The 17772-nt window shown below is 39.2% G+C and overlaps 3 protein-coding genes across 5 annotated transcripts; 1 reads left to right on the top strand and 2 right to left on the bottom strand.

Moving 5' to 3' along the window:
- Positions 1 to 91: 91 nt before the first annotated feature.
- Positions 92 to 9152, top strand: man2c1 (mannosidase alpha class 2C member 1). The gene is made up of 26 exons (XM_004069994.4): positions 92 to 300; positions 1074 to 1199; positions 1281 to 1404; positions 1540 to 1610; positions 1699 to 1876; positions 1953 to 2142; positions 2239 to 2345; positions 2687 to 2797; positions 3795 to 3887; positions 3993 to 4109; positions 4190 to 4285; positions 4374 to 4519; positions 4834 to 4957; positions 6551 to 6672; positions 6759 to 6844; positions 6930 to 7076; positions 7205 to 7284; positions 7356 to 7450; positions 7525 to 7629; positions 7725 to 7881; positions 7960 to 8103; positions 8172 to 8281; positions 8368 to 8447; positions 8532 to 8671; positions 8736 to 8839; positions 8910 to 9152. Exons 1-26 carry the CDS (start codon positions 200 to 202, stop codon positions 9019 to 9021), a joined length of 3066 nt encoding a protein of 1021 aa, XP_004070042.1. The 5' UTR covers positions 92 to 199; the 3' UTR covers positions 9022 to 9152.
- Positions 9111 to 12791, bottom strand: neil1 (nei like DNA glycosylase 1). 3 transcript variants are annotated; one of them, XM_011476102.3, is made up of 10 exons: positions 12597 to 12791; positions 11277 to 11755; positions 11046 to 11165; positions 10459 to 10561; positions 10276 to 10360; positions 10058 to 10179; positions 9957 to 9984; positions 9595 to 9665; positions 9313 to 9520; positions 9111 to 9220 (listed from the first exon to the last, which is right to left on the bottom strand). In XM_011476102.3, exons 2-10 carry the CDS (start codon positions 11720 to 11722, stop codon positions 9165 to 9167), a joined length of 1239 nt encoding a protein of 412 aa, XP_011474404.1. In that variant the 5' UTR covers positions 11723 to 11755; positions 12597 to 12791; the 3' UTR covers positions 9111 to 9164. The 3 variants fall into 3 exon arrangements, with proteins under 3 accessions (XP_011474404.1, XP_004069676.1, XP_020559703.1); XM_004069628.4 differs by having other exon boundaries at positions 9313 to 9523; positions 12597 to 12785; XM_020704044.2 differs by having other exon boundaries at positions 9313 to 9523; positions 11277 to 11354; positions 12597 to 12775.
- A 367-nt stretch (positions 12792 to 13158) lies between these two features.
- On the bottom strand, positions 13159 to 17365 carry commd4 (COMM domain containing 4). The gene is made up of 8 exons (XM_004069627.4): positions 17244 to 17365; positions 16912 to 16983; positions 16726 to 16791; positions 16595 to 16634; positions 15207 to 15326; positions 14630 to 14710; positions 13428 to 13604; positions 13159 to 13332 (listed from the first exon to the last, which is right to left on the bottom strand). Exons 1-8 carry the CDS (start codon positions 17244 to 17246, stop codon positions 13292 to 13294), a joined length of 600 nt encoding a protein of 199 aa, XP_004069675.1. The 5' UTR covers positions 17247 to 17365; the 3' UTR covers positions 13159 to 13291.
- Between the last annotated feature and the right edge of the window lie 407 nt (positions 17366 to 17772).

The raw sequence follows: 17772 nt of genomic DNA, 5'->3' as shown, positions 1-17772 counted from the left end.
CTTCTACTTTCTCACATATGCACGCTCAGTTTCCCTTTTGCTGGTGTTGAGCTGCTCTGCCATCTAGCGGTTGATTATTGTAACTATAGCCTGAGTAAACAACATTCACTTCCGGGTCGCGGAAAAGTGCAGCTTCCGGGATAACTAAATTTCTTCACAAAAGACTGCTTATTTCTGGATATTTTGTGGTTATTTCAGCATGTATCGCCAACCCGTGTTGAAAAACAGGCGTACACTTTTGGAGAGAGCCGAGAAGTTTATCTCTGACGTGTATTTCACAGACTGCAACCTGAGAGGACGGTAAGGCTCCAACAACAGACTCAGTGAATGAAATAAAAGAAGCAACGAAAGCTTTTGTGATGCTTTGACATTCAGATGTTTATTTAACTTTATTGGCAACCTGTGAGATTACAGACGTGAAGGGCATACGAGCATTCATAAGCTCAACAACGAAAAACAATAAATTGCAAACAGTCAAATTATAGATCAAAGGTTAAAAATGTACAAAAATTATAATAAAATAATACTACATAAATAATTTAGTTTGAGTTTAGTGTTTGTATTCAATAGAAAGTTGAAAAAGACACAGTTGTGACGTATATCATTCCTAATTTTGTTCGAAATACAAAAAAACAACTTTGAGAACAAAAATATAAGATGTTAACTAGGGGTCAGGGGTCGATTTATTTCAATTCATAAGGTTGCTGATCCGATTCCTAGTTGATATGATATTGATTAATTTAGAACGATCCAATTTACTGACCTAAAATCAATCCAGGACATCTTTAGCCAAAAAATTCAACTAGAGTGACTCAGAGAGAAATTCATGGGTACTGAACAGTGCAGCTGAAGTTTTCCAGAGTCCTTGTATTTCTTGCAAGATAATCAAGTGTAAATGAAATGTGTACAAACAAACAAACAAGTAAACAAAAATTAATGCTAAATCTATTCAGATATTAGTTTCCTGAAGTTCAGCCCACTGTTGTTTTTTCACATCAAAATAATCCAAAAGGAACATTATTAGAACATGCTACCACTTATCTGAGTTGAATTTTTTGAGTTGGTTTCTGCAGACTTTATGGAGACTCCTGCCCCCTGCAGTCCATTGCCTCATTCATCTCCCCCAAGAGAATTCCATTTTCTGAGGCTTCCACGCAGAAGTTTGAACCGTACACAGTGGGAGACACCTTTGGGCCAACGTGAGTGAGGTTTTTAGGTACAAATAGGTTTTTCTTTTTTGTGTGTGTGGATGTCCAACCTCTAACCAAAGCTTCTTGAAGGTGGTGGACTTGCTGGTTTAAAGTGACACTGACAATTCCTGAATCGTGGAGGGGCAAAGAGGTCCATCTTTTGTGGGAAAGTGATGGGGAAGGAATGGTCTGGAAAGATGGACATCCAGTACAGGTAATATAGTTACTATGGAGATACAATTCTAAAGATCTCTTGTTGCTTAAGCTTTTCAGTTTTTGGTTAAGCGTAGACTTGTTAAACAGAAGCCTTTTGGGTGGATAACTACAGCTGTAAAGTCTTTGCTTTCAGGGTTTGACTAAAGAAGGGGAAAAGACAAGCTATATCCTATCGGACTGTCTTCAAAGTGAAGACCCTCATAGGTCAGCTGACTAAAATAGGACTTTGTTGCCCATCCAAAATTATTTTGACTCTCTAAATGGCTAATTTCCTCCTTCCTTGATCCTGCAGTTTCACCTTATACGTGGAGGTGGCTTGCAATGGGCTGTTTGGAGCTGGACAGGGATCCATGATTGCAACTCCAGACCCAAACAGGAGATTTTCTATTCACAAAGCTGAGCTGGTGATTTTCAACAGGGATGTCAGGGAGCTGTTGACAGAATTTGAGATGCTTGTTGACATTGTTAAGGTACTGTCACATTTGAGTGAAAACATGTTGATACATGGCATTGGACTGGCATCATTTTTTTGCACCTGATAAACAGGAACTTGGAGAAAGAGAGCAGCGAGGGTACCAGGCTCTTTTCACAGTCAATGAGATGGTGAATCGCTGTGACCCCACAGATCCCAGCTCTTTCTCTGAAGCACACAACCTGGCTTGCAAGTTCTTTAACCAGCGAAACGGAGAAAGCCAACACACTGTCCACGCAATGGGTCACTGCCACATAGACTCTGGTCTCTCTTTTTTACTTTTCTCTTTTCTGTCCATTGTTTTCAGTTCTTCAAAACTATTGCAGTAGGTGGTGCCTAAACAAGATTCTCTGTTTGCAGCCTGGCTGTGGCCCTATGAAGAAACAATTCGGAAGTGTGGCCGGAGCTGGGTGACGGTGATCAGTCTAATGGAAAAGAACCCAGAGTTCACCTTTACCTGCTCTCAGGTAAACTTTATCAGTACTTGTTTTTTTGGGGATCTCTACCAATCTGATACATTATTCCATGCTTGACCATGTCACAATGCAACAGATAACCTTTGCACATTTTTTGTTTCTTTTTTGCACATTTCTTTTGCACATCTTTTTCCCTGCACTGTTCTGTAAATAGCTTTTTAAATTATACCACCTTGTTGTTTGCATTTATGCTACATTTTCTTTGTTCTTGTTTTTTTTTATTTTTATATTGTCTTTTTTTCCCTCTGCTGTCAGTTGCTATGGTGACGAACAAATTTCACACGTGTGGGATCAATAAAGTAATTCTGATTCTGATGTTTGTGTTGCTTAAGGCCCAGCAGTTCCAGTGGGTAAAGAGCTGGTACCCAGGACTTTTCTCCAGGATTCAGTATTTTGTGAAGAAAGGCCAGTTCATTCCAGTTGGAGGAACATGGGTAGAAATGGTAATCTTAGAACTTAAATCCACTTTTGATCTATTTTAAAATCGTTCCCAGTGGTCTTTTCATTTTGATCATGCCGTTTTTAGCCTAAATTAAAAAAATTTCCCCTCTGAGTTGTGGGTAAAACTGTTGGCGTGGAAGGAAGGATCCACTTATTTCCCATGATCCCTTTGTTTAGACTCTCTTCCACTAGCTTACAGCCCCTCAAAACCCCAAGCTAACAAGAAAATGGTGAGCAAATATCCATCCGTAAAGTTTTGAGCCAGATGCCAGCTCAGACAAGAAAAACAAAGACGTTAATAGATCTTGTATTTGTCTGCAGGTGGAATCGAGCGGAGCAGCGAGACTTTGGCCCGCCCGTCGCAGTTTTGCATTTTTCTGATGGAAGAAATGTTTTTAAAAAATTAAGCTTAAAATTGCATTTCTGAGTATTTCTTCCTTAGTCATTGTTAATTAGGAGCAAACAAAAAATGCCATTTGCAAAAGATCATCTGTGACATGGAAAATATGCTGGATGGCTCACAAGCTCCCTGCTCTGCTCCATTCTGATGCATCCACTTGTACACGACTAGATCCATTTACATCTTTGGTTTCCCCGTCCGAGCTGACATCTGACTCCAAACTGTACGGCTGGATAGCTCCGAAATTGCTCGCCATTTTTGGGAGCCTGTAAGCAGCTCTGTGTTATGGGTGTGGAGAAAGGGGGCAGGGTTGCTTTGCCCCAACGGTCCCTCCCACAACTCAGAGACGAACTTCTGTTGACCTACAGCTGCTCTGAAGAAACTGCCTAGAAAGTGAAACAGATTTCTTTTTTTATTTTGGCTAAAAACAGCATAATCCAAATTAAAAGACCACTTGTAGTACTTTTTCAAAAGATCAACAGATGAGCAGAGTGGGTCTTTAAAGCTGTAACAACGGGTCTGCTGAAATTCTTTTGGCTTTTTTAAGTGCTCATTGTCCTGTTTGGTTCCTCTTTAGTAACTATATATTTGCCCCTTAGGATGGCAATCTGCCCTCGGGAGAGTCAATGATCCGACAGTTCCTGGAGGGCCAGCGCTTCTTTAACCAAGAGTTTGGGACTTATTGCAAAGAGGTAATGTCAAAAATAATAAGGAGAGATTCCTTTGTACAGTGTCTACATCCCCTTTTGTTTTATGATGTTATAAAGACGAACAATATCTTTCTTTGGGGTCTGCAGTTCTGGCTTCCAGATACATTTGGCTACTCTGCTCAGCTTCCTCAAATTATGCGAGGTTGTGGCATTCCAAATTTCTTGACTCAGAAACTCAGCTGGAATCTGGTCAACACCTTTCCTGTGAGTATTCTAAACAAGCTGGCTTAGAAAACTACTTTTCCAACATTTCCTGCTTCATCTCTATTCTCTGTCTCTTAAAGCACAACACGTTTTTCTGGGAAGGTTTAGATGGATCCCAGGTTTTAACCCACTTCCCACCCGGAAACTCCTATGAAATGAAGGGCAAAATTGAAGATGTGAGTGTATGTCGTAGTACATGAAGCTAAAACATTCCGTGGAAGCGTATAAACCCTCTCTGGGCGTCAACATTTTGTCCGCCCGCAGCTGGTAAAAACTGTGAAGAATAACAAAGACAAAGGCCGAGCCAATCACAGCGCAGCTTTGTTTGGGTTTGGAGACGGAGGCGGGGGGCCCAACCAGCTGATGTTGGACAGGCTACGCCTTGTCCAGGATACGGACGGGCTTCCAAGGTCAGTTCCTGTCCTTCACCTTATCTCATCAGCTGTCAGCAACCCCATTCCACGCAGAAAACACTCCCACCAGAAATGAGTCAAAGGATTGGTTTTGACTGTTCCTGGTGTCATGGCTGCTCTAATGGGTGATTTAGCAGAATCATTCAAAACACCAGCCTTAAGGGAAATGAGACATGCCTACTGACGTCATATTGACTATGTCAATATTCCATTACTGTGCTGGGAGTTACAGTCATGTTTGGGGACAATGAATAACTGAGGTGGAGAGCTATGATTGCTAACATTCATTTCCAAACATTGATGCTCCCCAGGGTCCAGATGTCTAGTCCAGACCAGCTTTTCTCACAGCTTCAGGCTGACTCTTCTCTGCTGTGCACTTGGACCGGAGAACTCTTTTTGGAGTTGCACAATGGCACCTACACCACACAGGCCCAGGTAAAACCAGAGGGTGCTTTCCATTTTAACTGTTGTCGTTTGTAAATTAGCAAAGGCACTTTTCATACACGTGTAACACAAAGTGCTTTACATTTTCAACGTAAAAACCAAAAAAAAAACCTTCACATATATAAAGAAAATATTGTAAAACACACGCACACAACGCAGCATAAAATGATTTATAAATACAATGCAAAGTAGAAATCTGGCTTGATACTGGTGGGGAAATGATATGTTTGGGGCCCGTCCACACCCGTCCCCCTCCTCATATTGACAGAAGATGCCCCCCGATCAAAGCAAGGATCGAGACCCAGGAGATCCCACTGCAGCGACTCTATTCACTGAGGGAAACGCTGAAGTTAAAACACAACGTGACAGGAATAAGATAAATAAAAATATTAACAGAAATTACTAAATAAATGATTCTGAATTGATGGGTATAAATCCCTAAAAGTGAATAAAAAATATAAATGAATAAAAAAGATCAAATCAAATAATTAAAAAGAAAATCTGATTACATGAAGTGAAAATCAAAAAAGTTTTTTGCCCAATTTCAGCTAAAAGCCAGATTAAACAGGTAGATTGTTAGCCTTCCTTTAAAAACATGTATAGTCTCTTTAGCACCGAGGTTCTCTGGGTGGCTGTTCTACAGGTGACGTCCATAATAACTGAAAGAAGCCTCGCAGTAAGTTTTGGTTCTAACATATTAGGAATTACTAAACAGGCCTGTACCAGAAGGCCTCAAGGTCGCTGAGGGCTCATACTGTAAAGCCATATCAGAGAAATATGACACCCCAATACCATAAAACAATCCTAAATGCATCGATTTTTAAAATGAGTGTATCGTATTCCCGCCCTCAGGTCAGTACAAGTGCAGCCGAGTTCTGGAATAGTTGAAGGTTTGATATCCTTCTGGGAAGAACAGAGAGGTGGCCATTACAGTAAACTAATCTATAAACAAAGCATGCATTAGCATCTCCGTGCTGGCCAGAGAGAGAAATAGAAAGACTCCAGCAACGTTTTTAAGATAATAAAATCCTGTTTTTGCTATATTTTAAATTTGCAGAGTAAAATAGTCTCTGAGTCAAAACTAACACCCAGGTTTCTATAAAAATTGAGAATTTGTTTTGATGAAATATTCTCTCTCTTGTCTTTTAGAATCAAAAACAAAACCTCTTTTTGGCCTGGTTGAACTGTAAGAAATTCTCTGCCATCAACACATTTCTGAAAGTTATTAATGAAGGTTTTTAATAAACTGTTATTAAAGATAAACATGTAAGTCATATATGAATATTTCAAAAGCTCAAACCATATTAGGAATTATGACAAAGCTTTAAAAACCTGGCTTGATTTTAAATCGCTTGTCCGAGGAAACTCACTGAATGAGCATTTTTATTGGATCACTGACTTGAAAGAGGCATCACTGCAGAACGGCACACAAATAACCTGATCTCTAAAAATAATTAAAGTATTTATGTAAAAAAAACTAAAACAAAAGGACACTAATGATCTAAACCCTTTTGGCTTTGCATCTAAATGGACTGAAATGTTGATTTGAGATTTAGCTTTTGATGTTTGCTGTGCCCTTTGCAGATCAAACGAGAGAACCGCCAGTGTGAGGCGCTGCTTCGTGATGTGGAGATAGCTTCCAGCTTAGCCCTGTGCCGAAGCAAAACCTTTTCATATCCTCAGGAAAAACTGCAGCGGCTCTGGAGGTTCAAACAAGATCTGTAATTGCTCATGTTTAGATTATAATTCAAGAATTTGATTTTAAAAAAAAATGTTTTTGTCTGTCTGACAGGTTGCTTCTTCTAAACCAGTTCCATGATGTGATTCCCGGCAGCTGCACAGCCATGGTTGTGGAGGATGCTTTAAAGTACTATGAAGGTGACTTCTTTTATTTTTTTTTACTCAAAATTTAGTCAGCTACATGTATTTACAATCCTCCACTTTTTTTCCCACTTCATTTTAGACATCCGAGCTGATGCTTCTATCCTTCTGCATGAAGCGTGTGAGGCCTTGGGGTCAAAGGGCAGCACTGCTGGGCTCTTCAACTCCCTTCCATGGGAACGTCAGGAAGTAATCGAGATAAAAGATGGTCCCGGCGGACTTGATCTGGGTGTGAAAATATCAATAAAAGTTACTCTGCTGCTCTCTAACCTTCTGATCAAATCAAACTTTATTCATAAAACACTTTTCATGTATATGGAAGACAGAGTTCTGATGCTCCTAAATCTATCTTGTCAGTTCTTGTGGAAGTTCCCAGCATTGGCATTTCAACTATCAAAGCCATACAACCTGTGACGGCAGTCTCTGTCACCTGCCAGGTATTTACTGCACACAGGAATATTGCATTTGTCGTCAACTGTGTCTAACCGGGGATTGTCTGACGCTGCAGGCTGACGGCACTGTGGTTATGGAGAATGGAATTTTAAGAACTGCCATCAATCAAGATGGCACTTTGGCCTCACTGCATTTAATCAATGCAAACCGGTAATGCCAAAACCAAAATCTGGACACCTGTATTTGTATGTGTCCACACAAGCAATAACCGACATTTGTTTCAGGGAGGCCCTCTCCGATGGTTGTCGCGGAAACCAGTTTGTCGTGTTTGATGACGTCCCCCTGTACTGGGATGCCTGGGATGTAATGGACTACCACCTTCAGACAAGGTTTCAGTCACTGTTCTTTAGATGTCGAGTGCATCCCTGTGTCATGAAAAATTCAGGAAACACGTGGCGCAGAATAAGAGATGGTGATCCCACAGGAAGCCGGTGGAGGAGGTCATACAGCCGGTTCATGTGGTGTCCTCTGGCGGTCTTCGGGCCAGCGTCAGCTTCACCCTCAGGATCAGTGACAAAAGCACAATCGTCCAGGAGATTGTCATGGATGCCATGAGTCCTTATCTCAAGTTCAACACTAAAGTAAATGCATCATTCTTTTAACCTCTCAACAGTAGACTTTCTTGTTGAGTAAAAAAAAAGTACATCTTATCCCTTCAGGTGGAATGGGCGGAGTCTCACAAGTTTCTTAAGGTGGAATTTCCTGTTAGAGTCCGTAGCCCCAATGCTACCTATGAGATCCAGTTTGGGCATCTGCAAAGACCAACACACTGGAACACTTCCTGGGACTGGGCCAGGTTTGAGGTATATATAATTCATTCCAGAAATGTGAATGGTTTTTAAAGACTTGACATTTTTTATTTCCTTTCTAGGTTTGGGGTCACAAATGGGCTGACCTCTCTGAGCACAACTTTGGAGTTTCCCTTTTAAATGACAGCAAATACGGTTACTCCATCCACAAGAACACCATGACTCTGTCCTTGTGAGGTTTCCCTTGCTTCTCAAGTCAGCTGTATCAAATGCTGTTGACGGGTGACCCGCTTTTGACCTAAATTGATTCTTTTTCAGGATAAGAGCACCAAAAGCTCCAGATTCTACAGCTGACATGGGTGCTCATCAATTCACTTATGCCATCATGCCACACACAGGTCGTTTTTTTTTTTTTTTTTTTGCTGCAAATTAGTGTAACTCAAGATGCATTTGACATGTGATACTATGTTTTCGCCATATAGGCTCATTTCAGGACGCCTCGGTCATCCAGGCTGCTTACAACCTTAACTTCCCTCTAAGGCGGATGCAGTGCCATCCTGACACCAAAGCATGGAGCTCCTTCTCCGTTACCAAACCAGTCATACTTGAAACCATTAAACAGGTATCATTCTGACCTTTTGAAGATTTCCATAAAAGGAAACTGATTCCAGCGTCTTCACTAACAGGCTGAGGACGCAAAAGGGACCCTTGTGGTGCGTCTCTATGAATCACACGGGAGCAGCCTGACTGCAACTCTGTGCACAACTCTTCCAGTCAAAGAAGCCTGGCAGTAAGTGTTTGGACTGCTCCTGTTGGATTTCTCTGTTGTTGACTAAGAACAAAAACCTTTTTCCTTTCAGCTGCGACCTCCTGGAGAGGCGGGACCCCGCCCGGCCGGCACACGTCACATCGGATGGAATAATGCTGAGCTTCAGACCGTTTCAGATTGTTACACTTCTGCTCGTTTTGTGATTTGGTGCAACATGTCTGCACAGCAGGGGTTGAAACAACGATGAAACTAATCACTTCATACTTAAACCAATCAACACCTTTCTACTAGATTTTTGTTAAAAAATGATTTATTAAAAAAATATTTGAAAGTATCAAATGCTCCCTTAGTTTTCCTGTTTTCTGCTCTTCCTTGATCCTTTTCCATTTAGTTTCTTTTGGTCTGAAACAAAAACATGAAAAAAAAAAACATTAAAAGTCCTCATTTTTTTCTCTGCTACAGGAAGTTAATTTTGGATTCAGCAGCAAGGTTACCTCCCGCTCCTTCTGTTGTGTTGGCCTTCCTCTGACGTGCACTCGATCTTGTTCCGATCTGTGGTTTTGATGTTTCCTGGGTCTTTCCTGTCTTTGCTCTGGCAACAATAGCTTCCTTTGTCTTTGCTTCATTTACCTTCGATGTTTCGGTCTCCCCCTCCTCTTTGACCACCTTTTTCTTTGTTGCACTTTTAGACTGACTTCTGATCTTCTAAAAGAAACCGAAACGTTTAAGAATCGCAGCTTTAGATGCCATTTCTGCAAGAAAGTTATGGTTTTTACCTTTTTCTTGTTCGTGTAATCATGGTCGTCCTCGTTCTTAATTCTCTTTTTAGCCTTTGGTGATTTTGAATCTTGACAGAAACAAAATATCAATAAAACTAGAGTTTAGGTCCTATTTTCTTTTCTTTTAAAGTCCCACACCATACATCAGAATAGGGTGGAGCAGAGAGCTTGTGGCCCACCCATCTTAGTGGCAAAGAAAATGCTGGTGATTTACAACTATTTGAATAAAGACATACTCTGAAATGCAATTTTAAGTTTAGTTTTCTTTATATATGTCCTCCATCATAAGAAAAATACCAGAATAACATGTTAAAAACACAATTTTCATTCTATTGGGTTTAACAAAAGTGTATGCTTACTTTTGGGTGCCATGGGACCAGGATCTCCCTGAAACAAATAGAGAAACATTAGCATTAAACCAAATTCTTTCAAATTTCTCTCATTACAATGTTGCACCCACTTTAAACCACATGGTTCTGCCGTTGTGGTCCCGAATAGATTTCATTCCATCAACGTAATAACACTGCAGCCACGCCTGAAAGGCTGAGTAGTCTGATTTCTCAGGGTCATAGCCCTTCCCACCTAAAACACCAAAGTTTCATATTTAGAAAGCATTCTGTGGAACTATATGACTGGAGTAAACCAACAAATATATAAATTAAACGCACAAAGACTCACCTAGACTGATGACTTCCAAAGGAACTGTGTGACAAAGCCTGAGGAGGTCACCTGCCTCTTGCTTCACTTCTTTCTTTTTCGCTCTCTGGGGAGATGTGGGAGGAACAAAGAAAATACTGTCTGAAATAACAGACACTGTATTTTCTCAGCTTGAAAAAAAAATGCACAACTTTGCTGTTTCACCTTTGTGGCTACATCTTTCAAAGGCTTCTTATTCTCAAACAAATCGTCTGCACCAAGGCTCTCCAGTACTCCCCGGGCCGGCACGAAGGGTGGGATGTTTAACCTAAAAAGAAAGGGGGAGGTCAAAAATAGCTTTTGCATAATAGTGCCTCGCAGTAACAGCTTCTACCCAAGCTGATCAAAGTAAAAATCATGAGTCATTTTATGAAACAAAACAGAATTCATTGCAGATTAATTGTTTTATCTTCTACTTCATATGTTTATGTGGGACCACTGGGCCATGGTAAGCAAACTCATTTCACAGCGAAACAACTGTCAAACCTGTCTGACATGAGTGATTTACTGTAATATAGTAAACAACACACCGACTCTGATTATACATTAACACATTTAAAAAATTATTTTATTCAAAGATTCGGCTAAAATACTGATAACTGGCACAGCTGGGAGGGAAATGTTGAGTTAAGGGTTCTGCCCAATAACCCAATGACTGTCTAAGCCTGACTGCTTAACATGTTCCCAATTAAACCAATATTTCTTTAGCAGTATGTGGACTGATGCTCATCGTGTCCAGTTTGCACCCTTACCTGTAAAGGATTTCAGCCCTGAGGTAGTTTCCGATGCCATTAAAGTACTTTTGATTCAGCAGGACTTCACAAATCGGCCGGTCAAAAGCCCGATCAGACAGATTTGACAAAACATTCTCCCTACAGAAACATTATTACTTTCAGTGAGCCGTGTTTTGGCTGTGCAAATGAGAAGTGAGACTTTCGTTTCAATGATGAATGTGAAAATAGGAGACTCTCAGCCTTACGAACCTGAAATGTTGATACTCAAACATGATACAGGGCCCTCTGTCAGGCTGCCACGTCCCATTGGGCTGCCAGCTTCCAAACCTGCGTGCATCCACAAAGCTAAGCACTTTGCAGGGTTTTTCTTTGGTGTAAAACCGCAGGTGGGCATGCTTGGGCACTTCGTCCTCGCTCGTGAAACGGAAATAACCTGACATTCCGAAGCGAAAGACTATGTCCATGGGCTGAGCTGCTTTTCCCCTACGATCGGGATCGTCACTCTTGATGGGCGTCAGCGTTAGCTTCACTTCCTTTCCCCTTGAAGCGGCTGTTATGCGATAGGCCTCGCAGGTGAAGGCCACCTCTGGGTTTTTGCTGACTTCAGACTTTCTGACTGCACCAGCAAATACCACTCCATCACACATCCTGTTCACATACAGGCTGGCCAAGTGCAACTCTGGTCCCTCAGGCATTTTTTTTTTCCAAGAAAAAGGATGAAAACTATTCTGCAAATGCAAATAATAAAAAATAAAACAGCATGTGTGGCCACGTCCTACAGAAATAGGAAAACGCCCTCGTGATAGAACATGTTTGCATCACATTTTACAGTATTTCACAGCATGCAAGGATGCAGAAGAGATTAAGCAACATTAAAAATTGCAGAAGACAACAAAGAACATGGGAGTTTTACAAAAAAAAAGGAAAAAGTTTGAAACTTCTGAGAATAGGGTGTTTTAAATGGAATGTTTGGGAGAAGAATTTTGGTATGTTTAGATGGGAACGAGATCTAAAGCTAATAGGCAGAGGGGCTGAAACGGCTGCAGTTGGATGGATGGAGGAGGTTCTGAGATAGCTGAAGGAGGTGGACAAAAGAGAGGGTTCAGAAGAAGATCATGAATGGAGGAGAGGAACCTCAAAAAAAGGACAGAAATGTTTTGGATTCAATTCTGAAATGATCGTGAAGCCAGTGAAGCTTTTTAAAATGTGATGTTGTAGAAAAGAGGCAGCAGAATCTTGGAAAACTATGAATGAAAAGAAAATTACTTTTCTCTCAAATCGGCCTACAAAACAAGCTCAACAATGATCTTCAATGGCAAAATACTACTCGTGCAATACCCTTTTAACAAACAAGTGCACTGATTTTGCAAGAACAATATATTTTTTAAAACATTTGGTCATACATAGGCATCGATTTGTTTTCCACCAGGATTTAACAAACAAGAAAAACATAACTAATGCTCAATTATTCAGCCCATCACCAACTATAAACTAAAGTCTGTATTTGTGTGCAATGGCACTTGTTAACTTAGACTGTAAAATGTATCATCATGGCACGTAGAAACTTACCAACGCGACGAAAACAGCCTTTAAAGACGTGCTTTGTTTTAGTGCTCCTGTTTCAGCTGCATGAAAGTTTGCTGCTTTCTTTGGCAGAACATGCGGCACCAAAAAAATGCTTTTACAACATTTGTGTTACCAAACAAGTTGTGCAACCATCGTTCTGCAAGTAAACTGAAAATATCGCGAGATTCACGAGCTTTATCTTGCTAGTTTTTTTTTTTTGTGTGCTTAGTAAGATTTAGTGGTATTTACAAACCAAATTAAATAAAGAAAAGAAAAAAAATAACAAATAGAATGTGCCCATTTCCCCTTTTATGAAAAACTTTTGTTTACAGTATGTTTATGCATACCGGGAATAGCTGCGAAAACACAAGCAAAACACCGGAAACTCGTCTCCACCCCGATGCATGATGGCACATGTAGGCCACAGTGCAAGTTGCATTTTATCCATAATCAAATTGATGGTTTATCATTGAAAATCTCCGTGACTAAAATAAAAGTTAGAGTATTTTTACTTATTTAAACATTTACAATGCGAACAACAACGCTGCACAAATATACCACAGAATCTCCAAACATTAAAGCAGTATTTTATTTAACATTTAAGATTATTTAATACAATACAAAATGTATAAATCCCATTTAGGCAGTTCTTCACAACAAATGGGCAACTCCCGATCAACCAATTGGTTTTCCAGTCTTCACTGTAGTGTGTTCATCAAGGCCTGGGCTTGTTTGAGCTCTGCAGAAACACATATTTCATAAAATGAAATGTTTGAAAAGAAAGCAGAAGTATCATGTTTGTTCTAAAGACATCTGAGAGTTAAGGAAACTTACCAGAAAGAAGGACTCTGAACTTGTCAGCAGAAATAGAGAAAGCAGCAGTTTCGGAACAGCCTGACTCTGCACCTTGTTTTTGCAGTTTCAGATGTATAAGAGGTTCATTGACCTCACTCAATTCACTGGAGCTCAGGGTGTAGTCGACACGCCAAGAAACCGAGTCCAGTCTTCCTACTGAAAGTCAGAGCAGGGTAGTCAAGTCAACTTTATTTATAAAGTGCTATTAAAACAGCAGATGCTGACCAAAGTGCTTAACAATGCAGGGTAAAAACAAAACAAAAAACTAAAACAAACAGCATAAAATAAAAAAATCAATAAATTAAATGAAAATGAATAAAATCAATAAGAACCAATAAAAACATAAACTCACACTGAGTTAAAAGCCAGGGAGAAAAAGTGAGTTTTTAACTTGGATTTAAAATCATGCAGTGAACGGGCCTGCCTAACCTGCATAGGCACAAGCTCATCACTACAACACTCAATCATCTGTTTGGTGCAGTGCGATTCATTCCCTCTTTCCCTCTCCCCTCCTGGGGAGTGGGAGTGCTTCCAGATTCCAGTTGGCTCATCCGTGCTCCTGATCCTGACCGTCTACCTCGTCTCTGCTCCTGCTCCTACACCTGGCTGTGGATCCTGCCTCTGGCTCATCTCTGGCTCGTCTCTGCTCTGTACCTGACCGAGTACCTCGTCTCTGCTCCTGCTCCTACACCTGGCTGTGGATCCTGTCTCCGGCTCGACTCGCACCCCCGGCTGTCCCCCCAACTCCGTCTGGATGAAGCTCGTCAGCTGGACTTTAAATATGTAGTTGTAGAGTTAGATAAGTTAATCATTCTCTATGAGTTCTGGTAAATCGCCTGTCCGTCCTGGGGGAGGATCCCTCCTTCATGTGGGCATCCCTGAGGTTTCTTCGTTTTTTCTGGAATCCGTTTTTTTAAGGAGTTTTTCCTTACCACGAAGGAAGGTTAAAGGGCAGGGATATCCAGTTTAGTTTAGTCTGTTTAGTTAGTTCAATTTAGTACTTTCCTATTGAATTCTATGTATTCATGATCCTTTTGATTTTATGTTTTACTTTCTCATTACCGATACGAAGCCCATCGAGACGACTGTTGTTGTGAATTCAGGCTATACCAATAAAATTGAATTGAATTGAAATTGAATCATCTTACTTTAGAGAAACATAGAAATAAACAAATGCTTACATCTTAGGCTGGTCTCTCTGAGCTTGTCCTGAAGTGCAGAGTGCTTGTCCTCATAGGATTTGCACAGTCCAGAAGCATGCTCTAACCACATGGAAACATTTGAATGAGACTGTACGTGGAGAAACATTTTTAACAGGTTCAAAAAAACCACAACATCCATAAAAATTAAGCCCATAAATCAACAAGTAAAATGTGTTTCATAACATAAAAACTGTAAAGGCATAAAAGATCTTCATCAGTACTGCCTTCAAACTATTGTGTTCAAACATCCTTAATTCACTTTAATTTAATAATAATTTAAAGATATGCACAAACATAAAATTGTTTTATCTCTTTGGTTTGGTTTTAAATAAAATGTTACCTAACGTTTTAAATTTGATATCTATTGTATTTAATATGACTTTATCTAATTAATTTTATGTCATCTTTTTATCTGTAAAGTATTTGAATAACTCTGTCGATAGATTGTGCAATAGAAGAAAGCCAGCCCTGGCTTGCCCTATAATGTAATCTTTCTTCATTAATCCTCAGGTATCTGCAGAGAGAAAGTGATTAATACTGCACACAAAGGACCAACCTTTAGGCAGACCAAGCTGCTGCAGCTCGCTGGACAAAGACTCACTGTCAACATCATGCTTTGCTGCGCTGGACAAAATAAAGCTGAGCACAGCCACACTTGCTTTGATGTCGCCACTCTCTGAAAGACAGCAAAATGTCTACTAACTGCTCTTCCCAAATAAGAGGTTTGTTATAAAATATAAGGTTAAAAAAAAGGTAACCGTTTTAAAAAGACTACTACAAGGCACATTATTTTCTTTGAAAAGAAACCGGCAATTGTGTAGAAGCTGAAGAAACCAACAGTTTCGGTCCTGACAGTAAGGCCTTTTGAGATATGTTTTTATTTCTTTATTTAATCACACAGATCAAGTCTGGATTACAAACAGACACCAAAGAAAAAATTCATAGCCATGTTGGTGGAACATTTGATCTTAAAAATGAAGTTTTCAACTGTTGAACTACACAAAGTCATGCCTAAACATACATTGTCTGTTTTAAAAGCTACATATCCCAAAATAATCTGAATATACCTGGCATTTCAGAATAATTCTCCCAATAACTAACAAAATGTCTGTAGCATTTGTGATCAGGCATCCAATCAAGATCTGTAACTACCCCATTTTCAATTTTAACCGAAACAATTGCAAACCAGCTGTTTTACTTTTTTTTCTTTTGTCTTTAATCGTGTTTTTTTTCCTTCTGGTCTAACATAACAGAGAGTTACATCTCAAAGGACATCTTTGTGTAAGATTGTTTCGTCTCTCACATGCACAGGGGTGCTTTGACTTTCACTAACCATTACTTTTCACTGGATGTCAAAACAGACAGAAAGCCTTTGTACACTAAACAAAGAGGGTTGCTATAAAGACTGGTGCTCCTCAGCAAAAAAGGTCTGGAGCCGAAATAAACAATTGGTATTTATAAAAATTAAATACAAAGATTTAAAAAAGTTATATTATTCTTTTCTATAATAGGAATATGCATATTTGTGTACAGTGTATCATAATCTGCACCACATTAAACAGATACACATTCAGATCCATAAGCTGTGGAAGAAGTAACTTGGAACAAAACAAAGAAATAAATAAAAATAAAACAACGGAGGCCTGCACATGACAGTATTTAAAAAAAAAATATTCTTCCCTCAAATTATTAATAAGAATACTAATTTATGGGCACACAAATTAGCATTTGTACAGCACAAATTATTATTTTAGTATCTCCAATTCTTATTACTATTGTTTGATAAGAAAATACTAAAGGGTTGTGCAAAATATTAGTTTGTGTGTGCTGAGAAAATGCTAATTTGTGAGCACAAATTAATAATTTGAGGGAACATTTTTCTAATATTATGTCCAGTATAATATTTACCAATTGGAGTTTTAAAAGTAATAATAAAATACATACCAAACTTTGCATCTGCAGTAAGCTTCACAATTTTCTCATACTGAAAGGTTTGAGAGAAGACATGATGATTGTTTATTTGTGATGTGTAACCCAACAATATTTAAACATTAATAGAACATTCAAAGACTTACATCAATTCCTTCACCCAGCAAATCTTTCAGCACCTGACCACAGAGGAGTTTCATCTTCACACTAGACTTTTAAGAAAAAAAGGACAAATAAACAAACAAACAAAAACAAGTATTGACATGGAGCTAGAGGAAAGGAAAGAAAAAAAAAACTTTGAGTTGAAATAAGTGTCACTATCAGGTTCATACCATTTTTGCTAATGTTGTAATTTCTGCAAGCACCCAATCGGGGCAGTCCAAATCTCCACAGAAACGGAACCTCTTTAACAGAAAAATATTAAAACATTAAAAACTTAGAAACAGAACAGCCATTAATGTAAACAAACTCTGACAGCAGCTGAGCATCATATGCTACTAGCTTTGCATGCTAACTACGAGGAAATAGCACGTGAATAACCCCTTTGTTTGCAGTAGCGTTACTTTAAGACACCAGAACAATATGCATGCAAGCTATACTCTAAAATCAACTGTATATTAGTGAACTGAGACTTTAAAACGAAAATAAATTCGACAAGGTTTACCATGACTGCTGTAGGACGAAAACGGAATGCCTGTTAGCTTCTCACTGATTGGATGGACAAGAAAAGGAGGCGGGACTTCCGTGTTGAATCATGTGACGTCTTCAAGCAACATCACAAAATCTGTAACTGCCTTTTTTAATTCAAGAAAATATACATTTAACCAAAAGTATTAGTATATTCTGAAGTATGAACATACTTCATACAATTAACAGAATTTTAATACTCATTACTTTCCATGTATTTACAAAGTATATATTATGTTCATTCTGCAATGAAATGAAGAAGAACCTTAATTTTAACTATGTATTTTAATGTTTTTTCTCTTTTCTTCCATAAGGATTTTTGTGTCTCTATATTTTAGGTTAATGTCAATTGGAATCCTTTGCATGTCATATCTGAAAGGCCTCACAAAGAAGGAGCTACACCCAGCTATGACTCTAACAAGTTACTTTTATTTAGCCTGCTTTTTTTTATGTCTGTGGCGTATTTTCCCTTTACAATTTAGGCCTACTTTATGCAGTTACTGGAA

This window comes from Oryzias latipes, chromosome 6 (genome assembly GCF_002234675.1).
Source record: "Oryzias latipes chromosome 6, ASM223467v1".
Classification (NCBI taxonomy): Eukaryota; Metazoa; Chordata; class Actinopteri; order Beloniformes; family Adrianichthyidae; genus Oryzias; species Oryzias latipes.
This window is presented reverse-complemented; position numbering and strand designations above follow the sequence as displayed.

Coding starts and splice junctions, on each gene's coding strand:
- man2c1 (XM_004069994.4), top strand. CDS start 200: ATGTATCGCCAACCCGTGTTGAAAAACAGGCGTACACTTTTGGAGAGA. Junction 7,077..7,204: donor TCCCGGCGGACTTGATCTGG/GTGTGAAAATAT, acceptor CTATCTTGTCAG/TTCTTGTGGAAGTTCCCAGC. Junction 8,672..8,735: donor TACTTGAAACCATTAAACAG/GTATCATTCTGA, acceptor CTTCACTAACAG/GCTGAGGACGCAAAAGGGAC.
- neil1 (XM_004069628.4), bottom strand. CDS start 11,722: ATGCCTGAGGGACCAGAGTTGCACTTGGCCAGCCTGTATGTGAACAGG. Junction 10,361..10,458: donor TGAAAGATGTAGCCACAAAG/GTGAAACAGCAA, acceptor ACATCTCCCCAG/AGAGCGAAAAAGAAAGAAGT. Junction 9,985..10,057: donor GCAGAACCATGTGGTTTAAA/GTGGGTGCAACA, acceptor TATTTGTTTCAG/GGAGATCCTGGTCCCATGGC.
- commd4 (XM_004069627.4), bottom strand. Junction 15,327..16,594: donor TACTGCAGATGCAAAGTTTG/GTATGTATTTTA, acceptor GCTGTCTTTCAG/AGAGTGGCGACATCAAAGCA. Junction 14,711..15,206: donor GCAGCTTGGTCTGCCTAAAG/GTTGGTCCTTTG, acceptor CCATGTGGTTAG/AGCATGCTTCTGGACTGTGC.